The following is a 26,440-nucleotide window of genomic DNA, read 5'->3' as shown; positions in this document are numbered from 1 at the left end:
AGCCAGCGCCCGCGGCCGACGACACGGCCGAGACGGCCAATCGCCGCGCCGGCCACAAAGGCTTATTGGAGAGAGAAAAACTGACATATGATGGCGAAACACCGACTATTCAGAAAGGCTTTATTGGCAAGGAAAGGCGTATATTCGCTGGAGCCGCAACACTGCGACTTATTAGACGTGAAGCAATAGGCTTATAGGTACGCTGGTCGTGAGCTGAATCTCAATCAAATGTAAAGGACCAAAAGCAGTGAGCAGAAGAAGCCGGGTAAGGACGGCGGCGGTGGTGCAGATTATTACGGCCGCGGGCGCCGTCCTCTGGTCGTGTCCTCATCAGACCAAGTCGGACAGGATCGCGTGTCGCCGCCGCCGCTGGCACCGGCCGCCCCGTCGAACTGATGAGACCAACTAACTTTAGCCGGAGCCGACACGAGCCGGGCCGAGGCGTCCGTAGTTAGCGGCTGCAAAGGTCGCGCCACACTCGGACAGAAGATATGCCTGCATCGGCCTGTGTTCCGGCATGCTTACATAATGCACTAATGCAGCTATAGTGAACCTTTTCTGCCCCATTAGACGTAAATAGGAATCAACGCGCCTGTTTGCGCGTCCCATCCGCCCGCGCGTCCGTGCTCTGCGTGTGGCTGAAGGCAGGTGTCGGTGCGAGGTTCCACCGCCGTATGTGTGTGTGTGCGCGTCTGCCTGTGTGTGTGTCTGCGTGTGTGGCGTGCAGTCAGCACCCGGTGTGCGAGCCGGACAGGTCTCGAACGTCACTCGCTCCCTCCCCGGAGGACGGCGAGATACAAAAACAGCGGCGCTATTTCCATCCGGCACCAGATTGGCCTCCCTACCCGGCCGGCCCGGCTCGCCACTGCTCGCGGCGACTGCCGGGACCAGCGCGACGGTTCTCGAGGCCGCCTCTCCGCGCCCCGCGAGGTCAGGACCAAAATGTATTCTCATCCACACACAGGTCGGGGATGCGCCGGGTGGCGGTGAGGCCAAGGGCGTCCGTCCGCCAGCCGCTGCGTCGTCGGCCGTCAATGTCGGCCGGCAGACGCTAATCGGTGCCGGCGGGGCCAATCGCCGGACTGCCCCCTCCCCCCCCCCCCCGCCGGAGGTCGGCGGCGATGGTCACCTCTGAGAGCCGCCGCTCAGCCCACTCCCCTGGAGCCGCCGCTCAGCCCACTCTCCTGGAGCCGCCGCTCAGCCCACTCTCCTGGAGTCGCCGCTCAGCCCACTCTCCTGGAAACCAATGGGATTGCAGGCGGACTCAAGCTGAAATTGAAGAAACAGACTCACACTAGTCGAGTTTATTGTCGCTCCAATAACCTTCAGCCGGCTGGAAACACGCCGTTACAATCGGACGGGTCGGTGAGCCAAACTTAGCCGGCGCTCGGCATTCCTCGGCATAGATTAGGGCAACTTCAACAATAACGATGATCCAACCATAGCAAACACGTCCGAATTGTATGCAATATCCCGCCTGGGAAATCTTTCCCACTGTAGTTCACTGAACCCTGGTGCTCTCGCCTGGCACAGCTAGCCTGAGGGTTAGCCTTGCGTCCAGCGCGATGGGATGCATCTGGTAGCTCACGGGGGCAACGGAACAGGGCCACCAGACAGCCCCGGTGCGATGTTGGGAGGCGGCGCGGGCCGGGGCAGGGGCGGGGGCGTGGCAGACGAGTTTGCACCGATCCGTGTGGCACCTGACATCGGCGGCGACGGGCCCGCGTCAGCGCCGGCGCCGACCATTTGTCAATGCTGTCGGAGCGACGCTCACGGCGGCCGCCGACACGGAGCGGCGCGCAACAGGTCGCCGGGCGGGAGGGCGGCACGGACACCCCGACCCGGCGCCGCCCGTCCGTACAGCCATTGATCGAGGGGCCACGGCCCCAGTGTTCTAAAATTGGATATTGGTTGGGTGTGCCGATGAAGAAAAAAATCCTAGGATGAGAAAAAAGAAAGTAAATAACTGCAGTATTTTTGTAAAATGGTGTAATGCCAATTTTTATGCTAACTGATAAACCAGGATTTCATGTCAGGATCTTGACAGGGTGTGGAACAAAAGGATGTGGGTGCATCAACTGTCAAGTGACAAGTGAACTGGCTGTTGGGAATACATGAAACTCTTTTCAGAGATGAAGTAAAGTCGGTCATTCATATTTTAGGGATGAAAATATTTTCCCCATTAGGTGTGATTTGCTACCAAAAAGGCTGAAAAATGAAACACTGCACGGCCCGCGCGGCGGTGCCCATCCACCGGTACCGCGCGACCACCCAGCGCCACCCCACACCCCCGACACCCAGTCTGCTGACCGCTCGCCGCGCAATTAGGCACAGGGCGCACCCAGAGCCGGCGGGGCGAGCGTCGGAGCCGGCGGGGCGATCGTCGACGCTGCGGCTGCTTTGACGACCGGCCCGATAACTCACACAAACACCGCCCGGCGCGAGATGAACGGCGGCCGGTCGGCAAAAATACACCGTCCCGCCGCGCCGACGGAGCCGGTGAAACACGGACCACCGGCGGGCACCGCACCGGGCGGAGACGAGCCGGCAGACCGCGACACCGCCACACGACTGCTGGAACTGAGAGCGATGTTCCGGCCGCTGGACAGGCGGCACAGGACCCACGGGACCCGCCCGGCCTCGCTGTTCTATACGTCGCAACCGCAACAGGTCGAGCGTGCCACCCCAGCCCATCCATCGCCTTCGACGGCCGTCGGCGTCGGCACCGGCGGCCGGCGGGGGCGTATATGGCCGTCCGGGGCGGCGCCCACCGCTCGCCGCCGCCCCCTGCACATTGTGGAAGGTCGGGACGCGGCGACGGACGCACGGCGGAGCAGCTCGGACCGGATATATTGCGCCACGCGGCGCCGAGCTGCGCTGTCAGCGGTGGACGGGCTGGTTAGGTGGGTTAGCCGCTGTCGTGTCGAACGGTGGCGAGACGCCGGACCGACCGGGCGAACACCAGCCGGTGTTTGCTGCAGCGCCGGCAGACCGAGACAATGAGATTGTACGAGAATAGAACATAACCCGAATAAACGAGAATAATATGTCCGAGATTTGCGTCTGTGATTAAAATATGGGAACGCTGCATGTGATTTAGTGATTATGGGTGTTCACTGTTCATTGTTCAGGCAGTACACCATTGTTCAGGTAAAGTGCGATAAAATGGGACCTATCAGCCAGGTAGCTAATCCAAAGCGGGCACTTCCGTATTCCCGCACTTCAAATCGCCGGTTGCTTCGATGGCGTGCCTGACGTGCATTGTGAGAAGTCTATTTGCGGTGCTAAATGCTAATACCCTTTAAGGCAGTCTAAGGGCACGATCAATACTTGCGGCTTTAAGTGCACAACTAGCCACACAATACTGGCCACTACAACCAACAACAGTCATGCGATATTTATCCACCCTCCGTCTTCGGACATTGTCACGCTGATTTACGACAAGTGCTGAATACGTTCAACGACGCGGTCGGGCACCAACAAAGAACTCCCACCGCCACTGTGACTGTGTATACCTTGCACCGACCGCAAACCGCGAGTGCCGGCCGTCTTGCGGCGGAGTCCGACCGTCTGCTCCGAAATAATCACTTCCCGGAGCTCAGCGCTCCGTGCACCGGTAGTTTGTGGCCGGCGCCGCGGTAAAATCCAGCGACGAGCACCTGCCTTTCTGCGGACGTGACACCGTTGTTCAGCTAGCGCGTCATAAGTCAACGCCATGAGTTTGTGCGAACAGGGTGGCGGCAGGATGGCACAGCAGACGAGTCGCCCGTGAAACCGTCCGCTCCTCAGACAGCCTCTGTAGCCTTCCACACCGGCCGACGGTTCCGCTCAACGCGTCAACCGGCTTAACGAGCCCATAAAAACAGGCAATTTGCCGTGCGCCGGTTGCAGACGGGTCCAGTCCGGTCCGCCGCAGGACACGAGGACGCCGGGCGACGTGTGAGCGTCCTCCGGCGCGGCCTCCTCCCTCCCTCCACACCGTCTCCCTCTCCATGAGAGAGTCACACGGCTATTGTCGGCAGGCTCCACTCCCGTGAGACCCGACAGACTACTTCCGGCGTTTCCGGCGGAGTTATGGGCAGCGCGGCCGATCCATTTCAGTCCGATATCCCACGCCGTGTGAGCGTCTCACCGAGAACAGGTGCCCTCTCACAGCTCTGATACCTCGGTCCTTCCCCGCCCCTGTCCCGCAGCTCGTCAGTGATGTGGTGCAGCCGGGTCACGTCCTAATGTGCCGCACGGGCCGTCCGCCGTCGCCCGCGGCGGCGACAGACGTGCCGCTCCCCGTTTGATGTCACCGCCGAGGACCCGAAATAACAGAGCCGTCTTACCGTGCGGCGCACGCCAAGCTAAACACTCCCACGACACGAGGCCGGCCGGCCGGACAGCGGCCGACGGCGGCACCTTCCGGCGGCGGGTCGGACAAACTCAGCGGCGGAAGACACGCTAGCATCGACACGAGCCTGCGGCTAGGTGGCCGCCCTTCTCCATGCATCTTTAGGCATAACGCAGTCGGCGGCCGCCCTCGTCAGTCATCTGCTGCGTAATACGGTCACGGCCTGCAGCGTGGCGGGGCACGCCGGCCGGCTGAGCACGGCGGAACAGCACGGTCCGACTGCTCCGGAGCACGGTCCCGCCGGCGGCGCGGCGGGCCGAGCGGCGCACCCCACGGAGCAGCGCACCCCACGGAGCGGAGTCGGCGACACCGTTAGCGTCACAGCTGCCGTCAGCGCTGCCGTGTTCACTGTTCGTCCTATGAACGGTCGACACGGTCACCGGTCGGACCGGGATTGGCAGTGGAGGGTGAGAGGGAGCGGAGGGTGGAACAGAGGGTCTGCAGCGCGGCGGTACCGTGCGCCGGCAGCACGCGCCAGACACACCGCAGATTAGCCGGCAGTGTCTGCAGACTGCAGTGCTGCTGACGTGGGCCGAGGGGAGCTGAGGGAGCTAGGACTGCACCACGCCTGTTGCGCTAAGTGTAACGCGACACTGCAGCTCTTGTATGCGCCCAGGCGCTAACGACACCCGTAGCTGGAACCGCTGACTCCACGGAGGCTCTCAGTCGCCACGTCATTTGCCGCACCATTCCCAGCCATCAGCGGCGCTCAAATTTAAAACCGACCACGGCCGCTCGCAGGCTGTCCATTTTGGCCGGTCGGCCGTTGGTTTCCGTTGGCCGGCGGCGGTCGGCAGATGACCGTGTGGGCGGCGGCGGCGGCGGCCAGTCGGCACTGACACGCCGTCTGCGGTCCCACGGGGCTGCCGGCGGCGCCGCGACGCCCGCACAGCTCGTTATCCGCTCGCCCGTCTCCGACGAAGCCACTCTGCTGACAAGCGAGCATCGGCAGCACCTCGCCCCTCCATACACGGCCAGAACAAGCCGGGAGGCCCACGGGGCTGCGGGGGGAGGGAGACGGAGCTACAGACCGCGGTCAGACCCTACCTACCCCGCGTCTCGGCCGGGCGCTGAGACGCTGTGTGTCGCGGCTCGGTGCGGCTCGCCGACCACCAGTCCGCGGACGGCGCGTCTGCAGCGGCGCGTGACCGTGACCTCGCGGCGCGCGGCGCTGAGGAGGCCTCCGGTCAGTGGCCGCCGCGCCGCGCCGCAGGTGAGTGACCAGCAGCGTCATGCTCCCAGGACAGACCGGGCTCGGTCCGCGGCCAGCCGGCACCGTCAGCCACCGAGCACAATCGCCGGCGTCGCTAGCGTCTCAAACCGTTCGTCGCCCTACGCCGCGCTCGTCGGACCGTTTTCCACTGTGTCGTTTTTTTTTTTTTTGCTGCTGTGGCGGCGGCGGTCCGTTGTGCGGCGATTCCGGCGCGGTGCAGCCGAGTAACGGCGCGGCGCCGGCCGACATACCTCGGCCCGGGTCGGCCGGTGCCCGCGGCGGGTCTCGGCGCGCCGTGCTCGGCCACATACGGGACGGTCAGGCAGTCAGGCAGCGGCGCCGAGACGTGCAGCGCGGCGGTCGGCACTCGGCACGGGTCGAGAGTCGGAGCCGCTGACATTATCACACCACACGAGCTGCTTTGAAGTAGCAGCCTCGCTTGAAACAAAGGCAACGAAGGGTGCGAGAAATATATCAACTCAATTAGGCGAGGCATGGCTATTAGCGGAGCCATACTATCAAAGGCGGACCCTAAAGCAATTCAAAACAAAGGCCTGTGTAACACTGAGAGCCCCTTGTGTGCCTGCCGCGCTCATTATTCCTCGCGCGAGTGTCGAAACTGGAAGTGGGCGTCCCTGGCCGGCCGGCGTGCCTGTCCCTCCTCGGGCAGCCACGGCCTTTGTTGTGACTCGCCCGGCCGGCACCTGTGCGCAGAGGGGAGCGCGCCACGCCGCGCCGACGGTCGGGCAGAGGCCGGGCGAGAGGGCGAGGGCGAGCTCGAACAAAGGAAGTCGGCCACCGGCCGGCCGCCGCCGCACAAGGGCCGGTGTTTAAAGCCCGCTGCGCCTCCCCCACCCCGCCTCAGCCGGCGGGCGGAGGGACGCGGCCGGCGGGCGGAGGGACGCGGCCGAGGGCAGTGAATGTGGAGCGGTCCGCGGTCCGCCCGGCTACGGGCCGGCCGACGCCGGACGTCCGGAGCGGTCGGCAAAATACGCACCGGCGCGCACCTCACACCCGATTGTGATCGCCAGCGCGCGCAGCCGGCCAGCTCGGCAAGCCAAAACAGCGCGCGCTTTCGCAATCACCGCCGGCCGACACGCCGGTGCGTCACTCGGGCACGCGTTTGTGCGCACGGCCGATTTATTCGCATCTGCGTCACACGTAATGGCCCATAAATACGCCTAGCCCAACAGCCAACAGCCGGCCGGCTTTCTTGGCGGCCGCTCACGATCTTGCCGACAGCGAGCTGTTTACGCGTCCGGACGGGCGCGTGAAACGCCGGGATACACATTGTCCGCGGCCACAGGCCGGGGTACCGCTGCCGAGCCGTGGAGCCGGGCCAGCCGGCTTTCTGCGTACGTAAGGCACATTTTTTGTGTATCCAATGGACGGGACGGGAGAAATGGGAAATCCGTGTAGTGAATTAGCTACATGGATGTGTGATATCACAACACCGAGGGAATGCTTCCATCCAGTCGAAACCCACTACGGAGACAAAACCGGTTCAGACGAGTCGCGTTGCTCCATGAGACCTCCGCTCCGCTCTGCACTCCAAACCACCCGGAGTCCGATGCACCGCGCCGCAGCTGTTCCCACATTCCCACGTCGACGTCCATCGGCCGGCCGGCCGGGACGATACGCCCCAGCGCGCGCGGCGCCGTCACGGCCCGCAGCCCAGCTCCATGGCTCCTCAGCGCGGCCGTGGCCGACCCTGAACCGCGCCGCCGCCGTTGGCGGCCGGCCGGCAGACGCGAAGGGTCCGCGACTCCCCTCGCGCGCTGCACCGGCCGCCGGCGCCCCTCCGCGCCGCGGCCGGGGGCGACAGCAGGGCACAACACGCTGAATCATACCCTGCAGATCGATGCAGGCCCGTCCGACGCCGGTGCCGACCCGATGTGGTAGCTCCAGCGCCGCAATTGTGGCCGCCGCGCTCCCAGGACCTTGGCTGCAGCCGGCGCGCCGGAGGATGGCGTCCGGCCGCGCCAGATGGCGGCGACGGCGTCAGCTGCGGCGGCCGGCCGGTCAGCGGCCCGTCATCAGCGCCACAGATACAGCCGTCACGGCCACCGCCGCCGGCACGGCTCCGTACCACCTCATACAGGAGGTGAGCCGCCGGGCAGCGTGAGCCGTCAGTGCAGCGACTCGGCCCTTCCCGCCTGCGGCGCCTCCCCTCCCCCGCCGGGACCACGTGGTCGTGTTTGCACGCCGCGGTGGGGACGTGGGGACGTGCCGGCGCGGCCGATCGCTCAGCGCGCCGGGAGGCGGCAGAGACGGCGGGGAGCCGGCCCGACAGACGCACGGTGGACGAACAGAGACAGCCGAGAACCTGGCGCGTCCACGCTGCTCAACGCCGCATCGATCCCGACGCGCAGAACGGCGTCGGCTCTTTTTGTCGGCGCGCTGTGATTCCCGGCTCGGAGGGGATATTGGACATCCTCCGGGCCGAGGCCAGAGGGTAATTAATGGCGGCGCCGTGTCCCGCTGTAGGATATTGAATACCTCTGCTAAGCGCGCGACACGCCGCCATCGGACGCGCTAAGGCCGGATACAAAGGAGGGACGAGTCCGAGCGCCGGCGGCTGCTGATGGACGACGACGCCGGCCGCGCGGAGCTGTGAATAGCCGGCGACGTCAGAGAGAGAGAGAGACCCTGGCCGAGAGAGACGACACGGAGCAGATCGGTGACCGGGCGGAACCAGACCAGGGGCAAACGCTGCCCCCGATTCGCCAGGCGGCACCAGAACAGAGGCCTTATCGGCAAATAATACAAACAAACGTAGGCATTAAACGAGTCGGACAATAGTGAACGCTCCTCAATCCGGAACAGGCGATACATGGAGCTTACGAGCCGGACCGCCAAATGAAAAACGCGAAACAAAAACAGCAAACGATCATTACCAATCCAAGGCCGAAATGCCATCGACCTACGGGCAGTTCCTTCCGGCAATGCCATGATATCCTGTGAGGTTAATGCTAAGCAGCACCGTCCGACTCAGCCCGCCCGGTTGGGGCCGGGAGGGCAGTGGCCGAACCGGTCGCTCTGTCCGCGACACACGACACTCGGCGGCCGGCACAAGCCGCCGCTGGAATCCGCCGCCTGCCGGCCGGCCGTGACCCGGGCGACCTCCGCGCCGCGCCGAGTCGAGCCCGCCGAGACCGGCCCGAGACGGGACGGAAGGCGAACCGGCCACGGCAGCCGAGCCAGGCCAGCCGGCTGATGGGAAAGGCGGCCGTCTGGAAGTCATGTATCCAGTGACCCGGGCGGCGCATATCACGTCATCTGCCGGCGGGGCGGCCGAGTGACACGGTGTCGGTCACCGGCAGTCGGTGGGCCGACATCTCCGTGTCGGTCCAGGTCACCCGCCCGGCCAGCGCCCTCTGACGGCGGCGGTGACGGCCGCGCCGCGTCGCCTCCGCTCATGGCTTCCGGGCCGGTGACGAGGCGCCGGCTGGCCGGCCGGGGTGAACGACTCGAGGTAACGGTGCGGCCGCCGCCGCCGGCACCGTCCGCCCTCCGCCGCGCGGTCACAGCACGGCCGCCTGGCCGGGGAACGGCCGGGCCGCGCCAGAGGTCGACCCCCGCCGGCGAGGATCCGCCGCGCCGCGCCGCCAAGGCCAAGGAGACGCGGCCGGCTCCGGCGGGGTTCGGGGATGACGTGAGCAGCCACAGATCCTGCCAGGTACCGCAGGCCTGGCGGATAATTGGCCATTTTTCCGGCACTCCCGTCCGTGTCTGCAGCGCGCGCCGCGACACAGCTTCCCGACAGCGGCAGCTCACCGCCGATCTCGCCTGGTCTGGCCGGCGGCCCTAAGGGCGGTCAAAGGGCGGCCGATTATCGGGCCATCGGCAGCGGGCCGTTTGTTTTCGTCTGCCGGCGCCGAGCGGCCTCAATCGCCGCCAGTTTGATCGTCGGACGGACGTCACTTCGCGCCCGCCGGGCCGTTCGCCCGAGATTAACGTCAACCTGAACGGGCGCGGTCCGCCTCGGAGCACCCGCCCCCAGCCCCGGCGCGCTCCCACCCCACAAACCGAGCAGCAGGCATAACCAAATGTAATTCACACAGCATATACTTCGTAACACAATGCAAGGCTCCAGAATGATTATGATAGTACTGTACTTTGCAGTTGCGGCATAATGGACCCGAACGGCGACGATGACCCAGCCGGGTACGCCTCGTGCGTCCCACCGTCTCGTACAGGTCCGTCTCCTTTCCCAGGCCCTAAATGAGTTTCTGCAGTCCTGGGACCGCTCCTTTGATCCCCATCAGGCTGGGGGCATGTGACCGTGACCCCAGCCCGCACCCGTGCGGCGGCGGGGCAGGAAATCGGCCCGGGAAGCCGCCAGAGACCCGGCCGCCCCTCTGTGCCTCTCGGCCGCTCCTCGACTGCCGATCGGTCGGCTCGGCTCCACCGGCGGCGGCCGGGGCGCCGCTGGAGACCTGTTGATCGCCCCAGGGCACGCGGCGGGCCCGGCGCTGGGTCGATAGCACCACGTGCTGCGCCGTCGACAGCAGCGGGCCACGCCACACTCACATACCGACGCGGGGGGCGACAAACAGCCAGCCGAGAGCCGGTCTGCGCCGGACGGAAACCTGCTGCCCGAGCCGTGACACTGGAGGGAGTCACAGGGAGGAGAGAGACGGCTACAATCATCGCTTTTGTGAACGTTTCACATCTCAATAACGGGTGTCTACTATTTTTTTGCACAAACTTCAACACAATGATACTCACATATTTTTCATTTTTCCTTCACCAAACTTTCCATGCTACTACATAAATTATTTTTCTGTCAGGCTGACATCAGTGCACGGTGCTGTTCACGCCAAGCCAGGCAGCACGGCGCACGCGCGCTGGGAGTGTCCCCATCATCTTGTGCAGCACTTCCTTGTCGAGTGATCGCATCACGCGATGAGTGCGAAGCCTCAGCTGCTTCTCAGACCGTGCTGTCCAGTCACCCATGTGGACCCCCTGCTTAACGATGCCCCACAGGTCTTCGATTGAACGTAGTTGCGGTACGCAGGGTGGGTTTTCCTCGCGGCCTTCATAAGGCACGTCGGCTTTCTCCAGCAGAGCTGTCATTCGTCGTGCGTAATGGGCGGCAGCGAGGTCGGGCCAGAAGATGTATCCACCTTGAGGGTAGTGCTGCTGGATGAAGGGTAAAAGCCCCCTCTGTAGACACTCCCGACGGTAGAAGTCGCCACCAACGTTAGCCCGACTAAGACAGATGATTGGCTTGAACACCCCTTTTGCGGAGATAGCAGTATTCCATTTTTCAGACTTTTTGGTGGCAAATCACACCTAATGGGGAAAATACTTTCATCCCTAAAATATGAATGACCGACTTTACTTCATCTCTGTAAAAAGTTTCATGTATTCCCGACAGCCAGTTTACATGTCACTTGACAGTTGATGCACCCACATCCTTTTGTTTCACACCCTGTCAAGATTCTGACATGAAATCCTGGGCCCTGTTCGGTCGCTGTTTTTATATCAGCGTGCTGTCGGTTTTCCCCATATAAGGAAGTTATTGCTGGCGCGGCTTGGCCTCTCATTGGTCTAACGAATAGACCACTTGAATTCGACCAATGAGGAGCCAAGAAGTAGCAGCATGGTCGCAGCTTGCTGATAAATAAACGGGGTGCGAACAGAGCTCTGGTTTAGCAGTTGGCATACAAATTGGGATTACACCATTTTGCAAATATACTTCGGTTATTCATTTCCTTTTTTCTCATCCTAGGATTTTTTTCTTCATCGGCACACCCAACCAAAATCCAATTTTAGAACACTGGGAGATAGTCATCCACACCAGAAGCTTTCTTGGGAATTTTTCTCCAGGCTGAAATCTTACACCTCGAGGTTTCTCAAAATGTGATAACAGGTTCTTTTGGCAATTACGGCTATCCTCAGCCGATGTTCAAGCTGGCGTTTGCCTATGAGAGGCGTGGTTCTGGGAAAATTTTGCCACAAAAACCGCGAACCATTGTTTTCGTCAACGTCTCCGTGTTGAATGAATATTGCAAGTAAATGTAATATGTATGTAGTTTCGTGTACCTAATTGATGATACTTCATCTAAGCAAAATTTCAGAGATGTGCGACACCTAGAGCCTGATTGAGTAGCATCCAAACTTTGTGCAAAAAAATAGTGGACACCCGTTAGTTGCTAAGTGTGGAATTTTGGGCTTTTGCCGTGTGATTGTGACACATCGTGGTGCAGTCACCACCTACATCTGAGCATTTTTTGCAGGCGACAGGAATGTATCAAAGTGACATGCCACATGGGACATTGTCGTTAACGGCCATTTACATAAGATTCTTTGTTTCCCAAACGATGCACATCGCGTCAATCAGGATATCCGCGGTGTCCGCCTTCTACGCGATAAGCCTCCCAAATGTCACAGCGAATGAGCCGTGGGATTACCTGCGCTCGAGGGAAGGTTATCGAAGACCCCACCCAGTCATCAGACCAAAGACCAGCCTAGCCTAAGTACCGCGGATTAGCGGCGCAAAGTTCCTGCACCAGATGATGACGGAGAGTCGGCAAACAGCTCCGAGGAAAGTTGCCCGAACTCCTTCAGCCGACCGCGCACGGGAGGCCCGGGGGAGGGCACGGTACTTGAGAGTTGGACGGCCACAAACGGTAACTCCCTCGCCACCGAGCCGACCGACGCGGCGAGCGCTCATCGCTGAGCTGCTGCGGCCGTGGGAGCTCGAGATCGCCGGCCGGGACGGTCACCGTCCGCCGGACGGGCACAAAGCCGCGGCCATGGACCACCGAGCTAATGAGCGACGGACCGCAGTGACCGACGGACGGCGGCCGGTCGATAGCACGGGGTTTGCTGCACCGCACTAGGGTCCGGCCGCCATTGCGTCACCAGTGTAACGGCCGTCAGCGGGTAGACGGACGTTTGTACGAGCGATACACAGCGGGCCGCCGACGACCGCGCCTCTTGGCAGAGCCATTCCCAAACGAAATACAACAACAAGCACGCCAGTCCAGCGCAAACAACGCGTGAATATCGCACACGCCGGGCCTGTCAGCACCCGGGGCGGAGGCGACCGTCCTTAGCGACATGCTGCCGCCGGCCGGGTGATTCTGCAGTGTAACGGCACATCGGCCGCTGATTGGTCCCCGCGCGGGCCGTGATGGTGTTTGCTTTGGGCGCCGTTCGCGTCGGAACAGCCGGTCGGGACGGGCGCTTTATGCGTGCAGAGGCGCCGAGACAGCCATGTATTTATGGACCGTAAGTCAGCAGCGCATGTGGTCGGCACTTGGTCGGCGCGCGACTGGAACTGAAGCGATACGATTTAGCAGGGAACGGTCTTCAGTCTAGAGCGGTGGCGTTGTTCCCGCTTCCTGGCATAGACCATCCATAACTCAGGTGGGAGCCCGTGGTGAGCGGGCGGCCAGACGGCGCGGACGCAGTGCCCCTCCGCGCGGAGTCGGCTCTCTATAGGACACGGCAGCACGTGTCGCCACTGGCGCGCCGTTACACGGCAGTCCTCTGCAGTCGCGGCCCGTCACGGCACGGATGTCACATAGGGAACGTCGGACTGAAGAACCAATCTGATGCACAACCAACGGCCAGAAGTAAAAAATGTGCATCAGATGAACAAACGGGGCGCAACTTTATTGAATGAGTGCCACTTCCATCCAGCAAATGAGAGCTGGGTTTCGGTTTTATCTGCTCCAAGAAACAATTACACGGAAAAGTTGGGTCCTCTTCAGGCGGTTCGCTTCAAATATCGTCTAGACTACGTGCAAGAAAAGCCGAACGAACGATTCTTCAGTGGAAAGTTTACGGCAAACATCTGGATGTTTCTAGGCTCCAGCCCGCCAACCGCGACTCCGGGGCTTTAAAAGCACCCTTGGAATCGACAACATAACAGAGTATTATCAAACACTTAGATCTAATTAGACCGTCATAACAAATTTCCATTTACGTGACCTCCCATATGAACTGTTCGAGCAGCAGTCTGTTAGTGGGCCGCCGAGGCTCCGTGGTCTGACCGCCGCTCTCCGGCCCGCCGAGGCTGTGGCCCTGTCTCCGTGGTCTGACCGCCGCTCTCCGACCCGCCGAGGCGCGGTGGGCAGGCCTGTTGGTCCCGCGGTGTGCCGGCGCCCAGTCGCGATCGATGCGCTCGACACGGAGCGGCCGGTATCAGCGCGGCCCGGCCGCGGCGGCTGGCGGCGCGTCACGGCCGCGCGGCTGTCCACCGCCGCGCACACCCGTCCGCGGCCAACACAAACGCGGTCACCGTCAGCGATACGCCGAGCGGCCGCGGCCGGTCCAGTCAGAGCTCGCAGCGCCGCTGCTCCTCCGGGCCATCTCGGCAGCTGGTGTCACCGTGACCGCCGCTGAGCGGGGTGGACCACGCCCGTGGCGTGCCGGCCTCGGCCACACGCGCGTCCCGCTGTCTGGAGGGCCCGACACGGAGCCTGTCCGCACGAGCTCAACAATCTACAGGTGCGGCACGGCCGACCTGACAGCCGGCGTACTCGCCTGCCATTAGGCGTACCTTCGCCAGCTTGGTAGCAGGATACCAGCCATCCCCTACACGCCCATCGTTTAGAACTTCACACCACTGGGGTCCACTGAAAGCAGGGCTGCGGAGTCGGAGTCGGAGTCGGAGTCGGAGTCGGTCGGAGTCGACAGTTGTGACTGGAGTCGGAGTCGGAGTCGGAGTCGATTTTAGAAACCCGAGCCGGAGTCGGAGTCGGAGTCACCGAAAATCTGTCGACTCCGCAGCCCTGCTAGGTCTGCGGAGTCGGAGTCGGGAGTTGGAGTCGGTTGGAGTCGACAATTCTGCCCGGAGTCGGAGTCGGAGTCGGAGCTGGTTTTTGAAAGCCGGAGTCGGAGTCGGAGTCGGAGTCGCCGAAAATCCATCGACTCCGCAGCCCTGACTGAAAGTGCCGTCGATTCCTGGAGCGTGCACCGCCGGCACCCGAGGGGAGGCACGCCATTCACGCGGTCTGCCCCCCGGGAGTCGGCGGCAGAACACGCCCCGGAGGTGCCGCTACCTGCCGAGCGAACCGACATCGAGCATAAACTATGAACGAACGGACCTACTCCCGTGATGCCAAACACATCGGACTGGGACACTTGTGCCTCCTTCTGATGGGTTATGACTTATGAGCATCAAGCACATGCTTCAAATAGGTACCTTTTGGCGTACAATATGCATAAAAGGACCAGGGAAGAGTTAAGCCTATCAAGCATTGCATGTCAAATGTGAGCATCATAACTCACATTTGAGCAAAAGTTTAAAGACAATATGATGGAATCGATGGAAAACAATACCTACAACTCATCATGGTTCATCATACTTCCATCATGCATTGGTATACAAGCATCTTCAAATGATGAGCATAACTGACAAGTAAAACAACTACTACAAAATCAGATGAATACAATTATTAACCAGCACATGCTTTTTTAAATACTACTAAAAAGAGACTGGTGGAAATCAACAATCTTCTGTCTTAAAATAAAAAGTATGGCTTCAAAATGTCAACTTTGAACATGCATCACTATGTTTTAAAGCAATTCATGGCATTTTCTATGTCAGTGTCTTCATAAATGAATGTAGAAGAGCAAAATATTATCAATCTAACATATTTGAGGCTGAACACTGAACACTGAACAGGATGCAATCGCAATCAGGGTCCACAAAAAGCTGATCGATGTGCTTCTATGCCGCAGCAAACTTGCTTACACAGCCCTTCAATTTCAGTCATTAACAAAATGAGTCAATTAAAAGTATAAAAGAACAAAAATTTGAAGTTAGGAATAGCATACATATAACAAAACAGCTAAATTTAGCTTAATTTGAAAGCCTGCATGGATCAGAACTTCAAATAATCAATTAAGAATATCAGCCAGGGAAACCATCATAAAAAATCGAAATTTCAAAGCAGGCCAAGTAAGGTAGGGTTTTCAGTTCAAGACAGCTGCAAACAATTTAAGTAAAGCTTACCTTTTCGGTGACATCTCTGGGAATTTGCCGGATATTCAGGTACCGGCCAGTGTGGAACTTCCGGCGAAGTTCAACGGTTTTCTGGCCGGCATCCTCCTCTTCGTCCGACTGTGATTGTACGCTACCATTTCTCAATGGTACGTGCGCAGATGCCCAGAAGTTTGAACCGTTGAGCTTCACATTATCTAAATCGAAAAATTCTAACGTCGCGGGGGGTGCCTTCACCGGACTCGCCGCCATCGCGTCACTTTCTGCTTCAAAATTCGAAACGCTGCGGACTGCGGACAGCTGGCGGCAGCCGGCGGACGGTGTTGCCGTTGGTCGCCGCTACCAGGCGGCGTGGCGGACGGGACGGCGGTCGGGAGGTAACTGCCGGCCGCCGACCGCCGACCGCCGTCGACGGCCTCGGCTCGGCGTGGTGGAACGAGGCGCATCGGACTGTGCGACGGCGATTCATACCGGGCAGGAGACCGCCACTTCAACTGCCCACCGCAACAAACCACAAGGTGCGAGTGAAGAGGATCACGGACGGAACTCCCGCATAGGTTTTCCGGGCCGCATAAGTTCGCCGGGCTTATTGGTTTTCTATGTATTTACGCCCCAGCTGAGGAAGGTACGACCCCTCGCTGTTTCGCCCCTAATCGGGCCGTAGAGTCTCGCGGAAAAAAACGTACGTGTGAGCCGTTACGATTACGAAATGTAGCGATTGGTACCTACCTACCTATCCGATACCTACACAGGTTAACCGGTAACCTCTCAGGTCAGGTCAAGTAGCACAAGGCACGGGTTCGGCTTTGGTGAATAACCTCGCCAAAAATCATCGCAGGGCGCAGAGCCACGATGTTGGCATCGTCGTGTGTTTGTCTAGCTCACATGCGTCGAATGGTAGGTATAGGTGCATTTTGTTCGGGTGAGTTGATCTCCCGGCGCCTCTCAGGTCACGAAATTGGTCAAACTGTCAAAGGAGGTCATATCGCATATTATTCGATTCAGCACGTCTTTCAGAGTCCATTGATGGCTTTCGTGACTCGCCAGCTCAATTTGATCGGGAGATATTGACGAAAAACTTATATGAGTTTATAAGGAGTCAAGGACTTCATAAATAACGTTACGCTAGTCGCTAGGTCAACAATGCAAAAGTCAAGCATCGGACCTTACAAAAAAGAGTGCATGAAATCACGAGTCGTATGCCTTGAGACAGCTTAGACCTTTAGATCTTTCCCGACAAGGGGTGTTTTTTTTAATATATTGTGGGTGCTCAGCCTGCCGGTGCTGATACGGCCTTGTCCGCGGTGGCCAGCACGGCGGCAGACTCGTCGCCGGACTAATATAGGCTGGGCCGGCGCCGGATGGTTCCCGTCTTTGCCATTGCGCTGGCCGCTGCTTACCGCTGTCAATTATCGATTCGCCTTATAATATGTGTGAAGACTTAGCAACGTTTACATACTGTATAGGCAATCTTATGGTAAAAAGAACGAAAATCAGCCGGTAATATTTTGAGTTACGAGACAGGGGCGGAGCGTCCTATACAGTTGGTAGGGCCGCTGCCCCACCAACTTGCCATCTTGCCCCACCAATAAGCGTTTTGCCCCACCAACTTAACCCTCGCCCGTATGGGGGGGGGGGGTCGAACGGACCCCTCGGTTTTTCGCGAATAACTCGCTACTCGCGTAAAAAGCGGCCGATCGCGACGAAACTTTCAGTACCCGGCCTCGATTTAATCAATTTTACACCTAGGGTAAGGTGCCTAATAAGCGACCCCCTTAATTTGAACCGCCATTGCTCACGCTCTATGGGTGCCACTGTATTACTGGCTTGATTTTCGGAGAGATTGTTCATTTTCTATTAAAATCTAGTCATTTGCTGCCCCAATATCCACTAATTTGTTTGTAGTGAGCATTTTAGCAAACCATTGCAAAAAAAAAACGCTAATAGGGAACTCGACCCGATTAGCGACCGGGGAGGGTCGCTAATAAGTCTATGGGTTTTCCCATATTAAAAATGGCAAAAAATGCGACGCCTGAAAAGATGAAATATGAACCAAAAAAACGTAACCTATACGCAAAGCACTCAATCACTCGAACAGGAACGTTTATCCAACACGTTTACGTAAGTAAAAGCTGATTACGTGATGCACCATAAGGCGAAAAGAAGGCAAAAATCCAAATTTTGCGGGCTACCTCGTATGATATTCGAGGCCCGCGCTGGATTCGGCAACCCTGCATTCGGTGACGACATTTGGCATCCCCCGCCACACATTGCAAGCTTCAGCAACACGTCATTTTCATTTCTCTCTTTTCCCCTGTCTTTCCCTTTTTGAGCTAGTAGTTGCGACCATGTCGGGCGCAAAAAGGAAATATGAGTTGCAACACATTTCTAACCACCATGCAGTGCACAGTTAAGTGATTCACTATGGGAAAACGGCAATCAATTGAAAAAGGATTGTCAATTCAGAATAAAAAAGGTGCATCATCCTAATATGCATCGCTTTCAATCAGAGAGGGCCCAAATACACACGTTTTGGATAAGAAACTCGTCATTTTTATTGAAACTCACCTGAAACGTCCCACCAGAAACACCGACAACCGGAAAATAACTTAGTTTGATAACCAGAGTACCTATGCCTCACCTTTTGACAATGTTTTTACCCCGATTTCTCCTACCAGTTTTTCTGTAGGGAGGTAGGTCGCAAATGGGAAAGGGTCGCTAATTAGGCACCTTACCTACCCTGAAAATTTCATGGCCCTGACCCAAATGACCTTTGACCTGTGATATACTTTTCGAGACCATGCTTGGCCGGTGTCGCGATTCGGCGTATGTCGGCTCGCATTAGCCGCGCGTTTGCAGTCTTTTCGTGGTTTCACGCGTTCAAATATGTGATATGCTGTTGCCCCCATGCATTAGGGTGGGTGTCAAGGTCACCTGAAGGTCAGACCAGGTCATTTAGATACCTTTGATGATCCCGGTTCACTTTTTCCAGTTTTACATGTTTATAAGCTAATTTTGGAGCTGAATTCGAATTTAGCAACCATTTGAACATTTAACAAGTAGTTTTGGTGCCTTCGTAACATGTTACGAAGCTGTCAGAGGCGGTTGACACGTACTACGAATACCCGTCACGACCCCTACTGGATGACCTGACCTGACCTGACGTGACCTGGTCTAAATGCTTAAAGACATCATCTGTGATCAAAACTAACACGATATTCGTGATCAGCACCCCGTAAACCCCCTTAACAGCCACACTTTACGACGTTATAACAGGTCCCGATTTTCCCGACTTTTGGGTCATTAACATGACCTGGAAGGTCAACCGATGACCTAGGACCTTAAAATTGGTATCATCGGCTTCCTCTCGTGACGGGCAACACGCTCGTTTTTTTTTCTGCGAAGCTCTAGCTCGATCTGGGGCCAAACGACCAGCCGCCTGGGACCGGTCAGCCAGCGCCGCCGGGGTCGGACCAGCCACCTACCAATTAGCAGTCCAACGCTAACCGCCCTCTTTATGTCTCCATGCCTTATGTGAAAGGAGTAAGCGAGCCCATCTCCCGCTTTCTACGCGCTCACAACGTAATTTGTATTTTGTAGGACATTCGTCAAAAACCTAAAAAAAAGAAAGATAGGATTCCTAAGGCCAAGCGAAAGGGTAGGGGAAAGTGGGGTAAGACGGGCACCTTAACTTTGGAGCCATTTTTCGGCCGTTTAGAAACATCATAGAAACGGGAAACTTAGTGAAAACCTTTTTTAGACATTTTACTTCAATTTGCCAGAAGATGAAACTTAGACCTGATTCAACAAATAAACTGCAGCTATTTTTGCAAAACCTTGCAAAAACCTGTCTTACCCCACCCCAAGGGGTAAGACGGTCACATGGGCAGAGTTGGCCTGCGCTACGCTACGTTACGCACTACGTTACGCTACGTTTGCTTTTTTTGCCAAAACTACGATACCGAATTACGATACGTTATATATTGCTACGTTACTGAATTACGGTATTTGTTCATTAACGCAGCAAATTATTTTATCGTACTACGTTATGCAATATGTCATCATCCACTACCCAGTGGAAACGGTTAGTCTCTAGTAAGCCAAATACTGCGCACAATGATCGCCGGCTTTGCAGCATCGTCGGTGCGGCGGTGCCTACGCGCTACTCGCTAGATGCGCTGGACTTCCGACAGGGAATTCCCTGGGACTCCCCAGTGGGAGATCCCCGGTGTCGGTCCGGCCGGAAGAAAGACTCAGTGGTATTCATATAGCAGGCGTCTCACATCCGTGTAAACGGCCGGAGGTCTGGTGACGATATGAGTAAACTGAAAAAAAATTATGTACCTTATACAAATACAGCTGACCTGTAATTGCTACGGAATCCATTTCGTAGTTCCTACGTTATTCTATTATTTTCCGTACTACGCTACCGAAACATCCCAATTACGCTACGAAACGGTACTGACAGCTACGGGTTACCGAAAACTTCAAAATAACGTAACGTAGGCCAACTCTGCACATGGGTAGGGCAAGACGGCCAGCTTCTTTCACCGACCAGCACAGCTCGCAACAAATGCCCGAGATTAGCCGCATTGATACAGTCGCTCGTTGGTCTCAAGTGCTTCGGAAATGACAGTATACGAGATTCGTGCAGGAGGCGTATGCTCGTATATAGACCCTAGTTCAGAAGCCATGTAGAACCGTTTTTCACAATCATTATTCGAGAATAAACTGTGCCGAAGGAATATTGCTAACATGTCTGTGAGTATCGGAATCGAACATATTCTTTTCAGAAATGCGTCTTTTTTTCATACAGCAACAAAAATATTTTCACCATTACAGACCCATTGGATTCATAGTTGCCCGTCTTACCCCAAACTCAATGTCAGAAGTTCAGCACGATTTTTCTCTGTGGACAATTTGATGCAGACAAAGCAAATCCACGGTAAATGAACACTAGTGGCATATGAGTGTACCACAAGTGATTGCAAGCTTTTAACCCGCGCCCCGCAGGGCTACCGGCGGACCCTACCACCCGTAGGAGGGGGGGGGGGGCGTTTCGGCCCCTTCTCTAAGATCTCGGAAATTTACCGGCCGATTTTCAAAATTCAAACGGCGTTCGATAGCCCCACCAGGTAACTAACTTGTGACCAAATTTCATTGACCTAGGTCAAACCGATGACGTCACAGGTCAGGTCAAAGGTCGGATTTTCACCATTCACAGGCATTTCAAGAAATGTGTTGTGAAATCGAGTAAATTGGTAATTTATTGAAAACCATCGATGGTGCATTGTTCGTCAAACACATACTTCTCTATCTGAGGTCACTGATACCAGGTCAGGTCACAGAGGTCAGGTCACTGGGGGTCACAATATGAAAGTGTCGTGTGATTCATGTTTTATGGTCCATTTTACTTGACAAATGCGATTATGTGGGTCAGGCAGCCATTGGGGCCAGCTTAGGTCACGTTTTGATGAAGGTCAGGTCAAGGTCAGGTCAAATTAGGTCAAATTTCAAAGTTGATATTTTTGCATAAAATGGGTATTGATTCGATGCAGCTCGTCACGGGGAGTCTAATGGTGGTCTTTGTTTTTTCTTACGGGGTCTAGAATTGACAACACACTGAGTTTGAAAATTTGACGTCATCATTTTTGAAGTTTTTTCGCTATAACTTGGCCAAAAAACGAGATATCGATCTGAAATATGGTATGTAGATAGAAGACGGTAGGTACTATCACATATATTCCGGTTTTTTCGAAACTCAAAAAACTTTTTGGATTGTTTGTCTAATGTATCCAAAAATTGCTTTTTTGATTTTTGGGGGTCAAAACTCAAAAATTTCACAAATTCGAGATAGCAGTTTTGTAGCCCTGTCAATTCTACCCACACCTTTTATGTCTTGATCATTTTTCTGTATCTTCAAAGCTGTAGGCCTGACAGCTCTTCTTGCGAAGGTCTTTTTTCGGTCGAAAATGGCAGAACATGACGTCATTCTGACGTCATTTGTGGCCAACCAATCATAGCCTCTGGAAAAAAATATTTGGTCACAATGTGTAAAATTGATGCCCAGAGGGGTCCTGAAAGTTTGGTGGCGATATCTCCAGCCGTTTGGGAGATATCGACGGAAAAGGACAGGGGGCCGTTTCGCCCCCCCCCCCCCCCTACGGGGCGCGGGTTAACTCTATAGTGCTGCACACAAAAGCTTGCACAATACATTATGGATGTTTTCAATGAAATGAGTGCTTTAAAGAAATCAAAATAAAAGATTATCGACTGAACACAAATTCACCAGACTTGAATGGTGGTGTGTAGTGGGAAAGGCAATTCTGGTCCTAAATTTTCTCGCTCGTAGCGCTATTGGTTTGGTCTGCAGAAGGGGTGCCCGTCTTACCTACCCTAACCGTCTTACCCCACTTTCCCCTACGATATATAAAATGCAATGTGAATGTGGCGAAATTTACATCGGAGAAACAGGGCGTCCAAAAGATGTCAGGCTCATGAATGGTCTAGTTTGCAAACTCCAACTCACAGATTTCTCAAACTCCCTGTAACATATGTCATATAGGGGAAAGTGGGTGTATTGCGCCCTCCTAACCAATTGCGCCCACCATCATTCCCACGGATTCAATGGCATGTTTTGAATTTTGTGTTCGAAAACATTATTTTCCCCACTGGATAGTTCCTTTTATGGCCCAAGCTCTCCGATGAAGCCAATCAGCAAGGCTCATTACGCCATCAAAGATGTTATGGCGTTTTCTTATTTTTTTTTGCAGTTTTTTGAACCGTGGGCTATAAAATGTGTGATATTTGTGTCATTTTCAGAGTGATATTTAGAAAGAAAAACCCTTTTTTCATTATATTTCACTGATACAGTAAACTTCCTTCAACATCTTTATAATAACTTCTACGCTTTTAATTAAAATTACCTCATTTTTAATTGCGCCCATGGCAATTGCGCCAGGGGGGCGCAAATAGAATAATGTTGTAGCTATTGTATCACGACAGTATGAATGCATCATTAACTGATTGCAATAAAGAAGGAGTTTAATGCCAGGCAGGGGAGCAGCCCGCTGTCGCCGGTCCGCAAATTATTTCTCTCGTCAAACTTATAATGCAGCTGCCATTTAGGCTAGGAACTTGTGGTGTAATTGACAAAATACGACATTTTCAACATGAACTCAGGCGTGAGAGGTGACAGCTATGATAAAAAGTAAAAACTGATGTCGTAAAGCTGTCGAAACGATAAAAATTATTAATTTTGAGAGACACGATTTAAAAAAGCTGTCGAAACGATAAAAAATATTAATTTTGAGAGACACGATTGAAAATGTAACCGTACATGGCGCATACGTTCACATATATCTAGTCGGTTTGACAGTAAACGTTTTCGTTGCACTTTTACAAGCGTACGGACACATGTAAAGTTATCTACCTGGGCAAAAAACATCGCGATTTACACCTACATTTAGGGGAAGCCGGGGGAAGCCCGGCATAGTAAGCTCTTTTTCATTTTTATTACATACCAAACGTGCTGTATAAAATGTTGATATCCTGTTAGCTAGATAAGTTAATTGGCCGTGTTTTCCCAAAAATTCGGTTTCGTGGAAATAGTATAAGGTTGAGAAAATCGAGTTTTAAAAAAGTGTTGTTTTTTCTGGGGTAAGCCCGGCATAGGGGTAACGCCGGCCACCTCCCCAGCGCTTTACAACGAGTTGATGAAACCATTATGTGTCTTCCAAATATTGACGGAAAGTGAAATATTAAGGTACTGATTAGCTCCGGACCTCTTATAGCTTATGTCACTACTGGTATTTTAGCTAGCGTCTACCACATATACAGTACAGGTCGATGAAAATCGCAATGCAAAATTGACAAAAAAATGTGTATTTCAAAATTCCTTAGATTTTTTTTTTTTATTTACCTAAATGCATCATATTGCATATCATTCGACTCGGCTGATAAAGAAGAACACAACGACACCATTTTTGAAGCTCTAGCTTCATTGTCTGTCGCGTTATCTGCAAAAACGTAGTTTGACCCTAGTTGACCTCAAGTGACATGACTGTTCCTGTAGCATACAAACATAAACTTAGTCACTTATTGATATAAAATGATGAAGGGTAACTAAAATCCGTTAAAATGGAGTGGATATCTCCCATATTTTACAGTAAAAACCAGGCAAGCAATCGCCCTTCATCCATACCTGATATTTATAGGCACTGGAATAGAGCGACAGGCCGAAGAGGCTTTGTCTATGATAACATGTTTATTTTCGAAATTTATCTTTGATCTAGGTGTAAAACAAACCTACTCAGTACCTATTATCTCATGGAAAGCAGTGGTTTAGTGGCATTGCTCTCGGTTGGGGGTAAGCTTGGCCACTCGCCCGGGGTTACCCCAATGTGCTAATTTTTATTTTAGAACAGCGATGTTCGAAAAAATGTCATACTTAAGCCAGCCTGCCTCGTCACCCCTCACTACAAACACTTAAACGGTCCTTACATAACATTCGTATAAATATTAGGACTGAATGGTATAACATTAACAGTGCAACATATCTCACTTCTTAGCTAAAAACCCTTAAAATATCATTTTTGCTCTATAACTTTAACAACATACAATTTTTGTTAGCCTTAGCTTTTTTGCTGGCGTTACCTTAGCTGCCACGCTGAAAGGACAAACAGTTCAGCATTTTATTGTGAATCATTTAGCCGGAAACGGGGTGGCCGGGCTTCCCCCGCGCCCGGGCTTCCCCCGGCTTCCCCTATTATTTAACCAGCGTGAATAACATTATGAATGTTAAAATAAGCCGCAATGATATTACACTGCCGGGGTGATTGCATTCCGTCTCATTCGCTTAGCCATGTTAAAGTATAGGGCGCAATTGGGTTCTAATTGCGCCATCCCCCTGGCGCAATTTACAGCAGTTGTTGGCAAATGCGCCCTTTTGCATGTTTCTGAAAAAGCAGCTGTCAGAAGCAAACGAAACATTCTTAATTGATCGGGAGGCTCTTAAATCGTAGCCAATAAGTTCCTCTTTGAAATGGTTACCAGTGCATGCTTATATCTCAAGCGGTTTTCTTACAATTAGCGTTTTCCCTTAACACGCGCACCGACGGGGGGGGGGGCGGATATCCGCCCCCCCCCCGAGGTTTTTCGCGAATAGCGGGAAAACCGAGGCGCGTAGCGAAATTTGGTACGACTATTCTCTCATCAATTTTACACATGGTGTGCGAGTTTGAACCTACTAACTTTAAAGGTCAGGTCACCAGGTCACTTTGAATGACCCAACCTCAAGTTACTTTTTTGCAACTTTGACACCGTGCCAGAGCTACAGTAGTTGTCGGAGGCCTTTGAAAGTCGCAGGATGTTATAAGGTCAATAGAAGCTACAAGTTGTATATCTCGGAATTTTGATATCGATGACCTAAGGTCAGGCCAATTTTTCGACCTCCCCATTATAAGTCAATGGGGGAAAAATCAACTCCCTGTTTTTACCACTAAAACGGGTCGGAATGGCCCCATAAACCATACATGACCTCATATACGATCAACCTTCACTACCTTGAGGTCTGTTTTGCTGTTGGGCAGCTGTAAGGTCATGTGACGTCATCAAAGGTCACCAGCGGTTTTTTGACAATAACTCCGTACAGGAACAAGATAGAGCCGCGCGGATGGTCTCATTGTGTTCAGCTCATCAAGGCGCATCGAATGATATACATGATGACCTCGAGGTCACGTGACCTGAGGTCAACCTTTGACCTTGACCTTTCGAGGTCAACATATATATCATTCGATGCGGATTGACGAGAGGATCACGATGATGCCCTTAGTTTGTTCCTATATTGACTAGTTCGAAAGTTATTCGAGAAAAACTCTCTCCATACCTAGCGCCGCCATTTTGACTTTTTTGACCCCTGTGACGTCATCTTTGACCTGACCTGAAAATGACCTTAGTAAAAATTGTAGACCTTGCCGTGCGTATCCCTTGCCGTTTACCGCTTGTCGCTATCTTGCTTCGTTCTCGAGATCTCAGGGGGGGGGGGGGCGGTCATCCGCCCCCCCGTCGGTACGAAGTTGGCGCAGACCCCCGTCGGTGCGCGGGTTAAGGTGGCGCAATTCACCCAAGAATTCACCCATGACAACTGAACCAGTGACAACTGAACCAGGACAACTGAACCAGTGACAACTGAACCAGGGACAACTGAAACAGTGACAACTGAACCAGGGACAACTGAACCAGTGACAACTGAACCAGTGACAACTGAACCAGTGACAACTGAACCAGTGACAACTGAACCAGGGACAACTGAACCAGGGACAACTGAACCAGTGACAACTGAACCAGGGACAACTGAACCAGTGACAACTGAACCAGTGGACAACTGAACAAGTGAACAACTGAGCCAGTGGACAACTGAACCAGTAGACAACTGAACCAGTGACAACTGAGCCAGTGACAGCTGAACCAGTGACAACTGAACCAGTGACAACTGAACCAGTGACAACTGAACCAGTGACAACTGAACCAGTATGACAACTGAACCAGTGACAACTGAACCAGTATGACAACTGAACCAGTATGACAACTGAACCAGTGACAACTGAACCAGTGACAACTGAACCAGTAACAACTGAACCAGTGACAACTGAGCCAGTGACAACTGAACCACTAACCAGTAGCCCAGCAAGCAATTTTACTCCGGGCCTAAGCAGGCTGAAGTGCGGCTTGCCCGAGATTTTTAGTCGGGCTAAAGTCGGCTAGCGCTTGGACTAAAGTCGGCATGAAGCGCTTGGGCTAAAGAATTAAGTCGGCGTATGACACAAAAACGCCGACTAAAGCCCATGCTCTGCCGTAGGTATATGCC

At 54.6% G+C, this 26,440-nt stretch overlaps 1 protein-coding gene across 1 annotated transcript in view; it reads right to left on the bottom strand.

The window, feature by feature from the left end:
- LOC122391155 (ribonucleoprotein PTB-binding 1-like) overlaps nt 1-15,948 on the bottom strand; it is a 34,699-nt gene extending 18,751 nt beyond the window's left edge. Inside the window, exon 1 of the mRNA XM_043384834.1 lies at nt 15,586-15,948. Within this exon, the coding sequence (XP_043240769.1) occupies nt 15,586-15,825 (240 nt within the window). The 5' untranslated portion in view covers nt 15,826-15,948. The remainder of the gene's footprint in view (nt 1-15,585) is intronic.
- Between the last annotated feature and the right edge of the window lie 10,492 nt (nt 15,949-26,440).

This window comes from Amphibalanus amphitrite, unplaced genomic scaffold (assembly GCF_019059575.1).
Source record: "Amphibalanus amphitrite isolate SeventyFive unplaced genomic scaffold, NRLGWU_Aamphi_draft 000021F_arrow, whole genome shotgun sequence".
Taxonomy (NCBI): Eukaryota; Metazoa; Arthropoda; class Thecostraca; order Balanomorpha; family Balanidae; genus Amphibalanus; species Amphibalanus amphitrite.
Note: the sequence above shows the minus strand (reverse complement) of the source record. Positions and strands in the feature narration are given on the sequence as shown.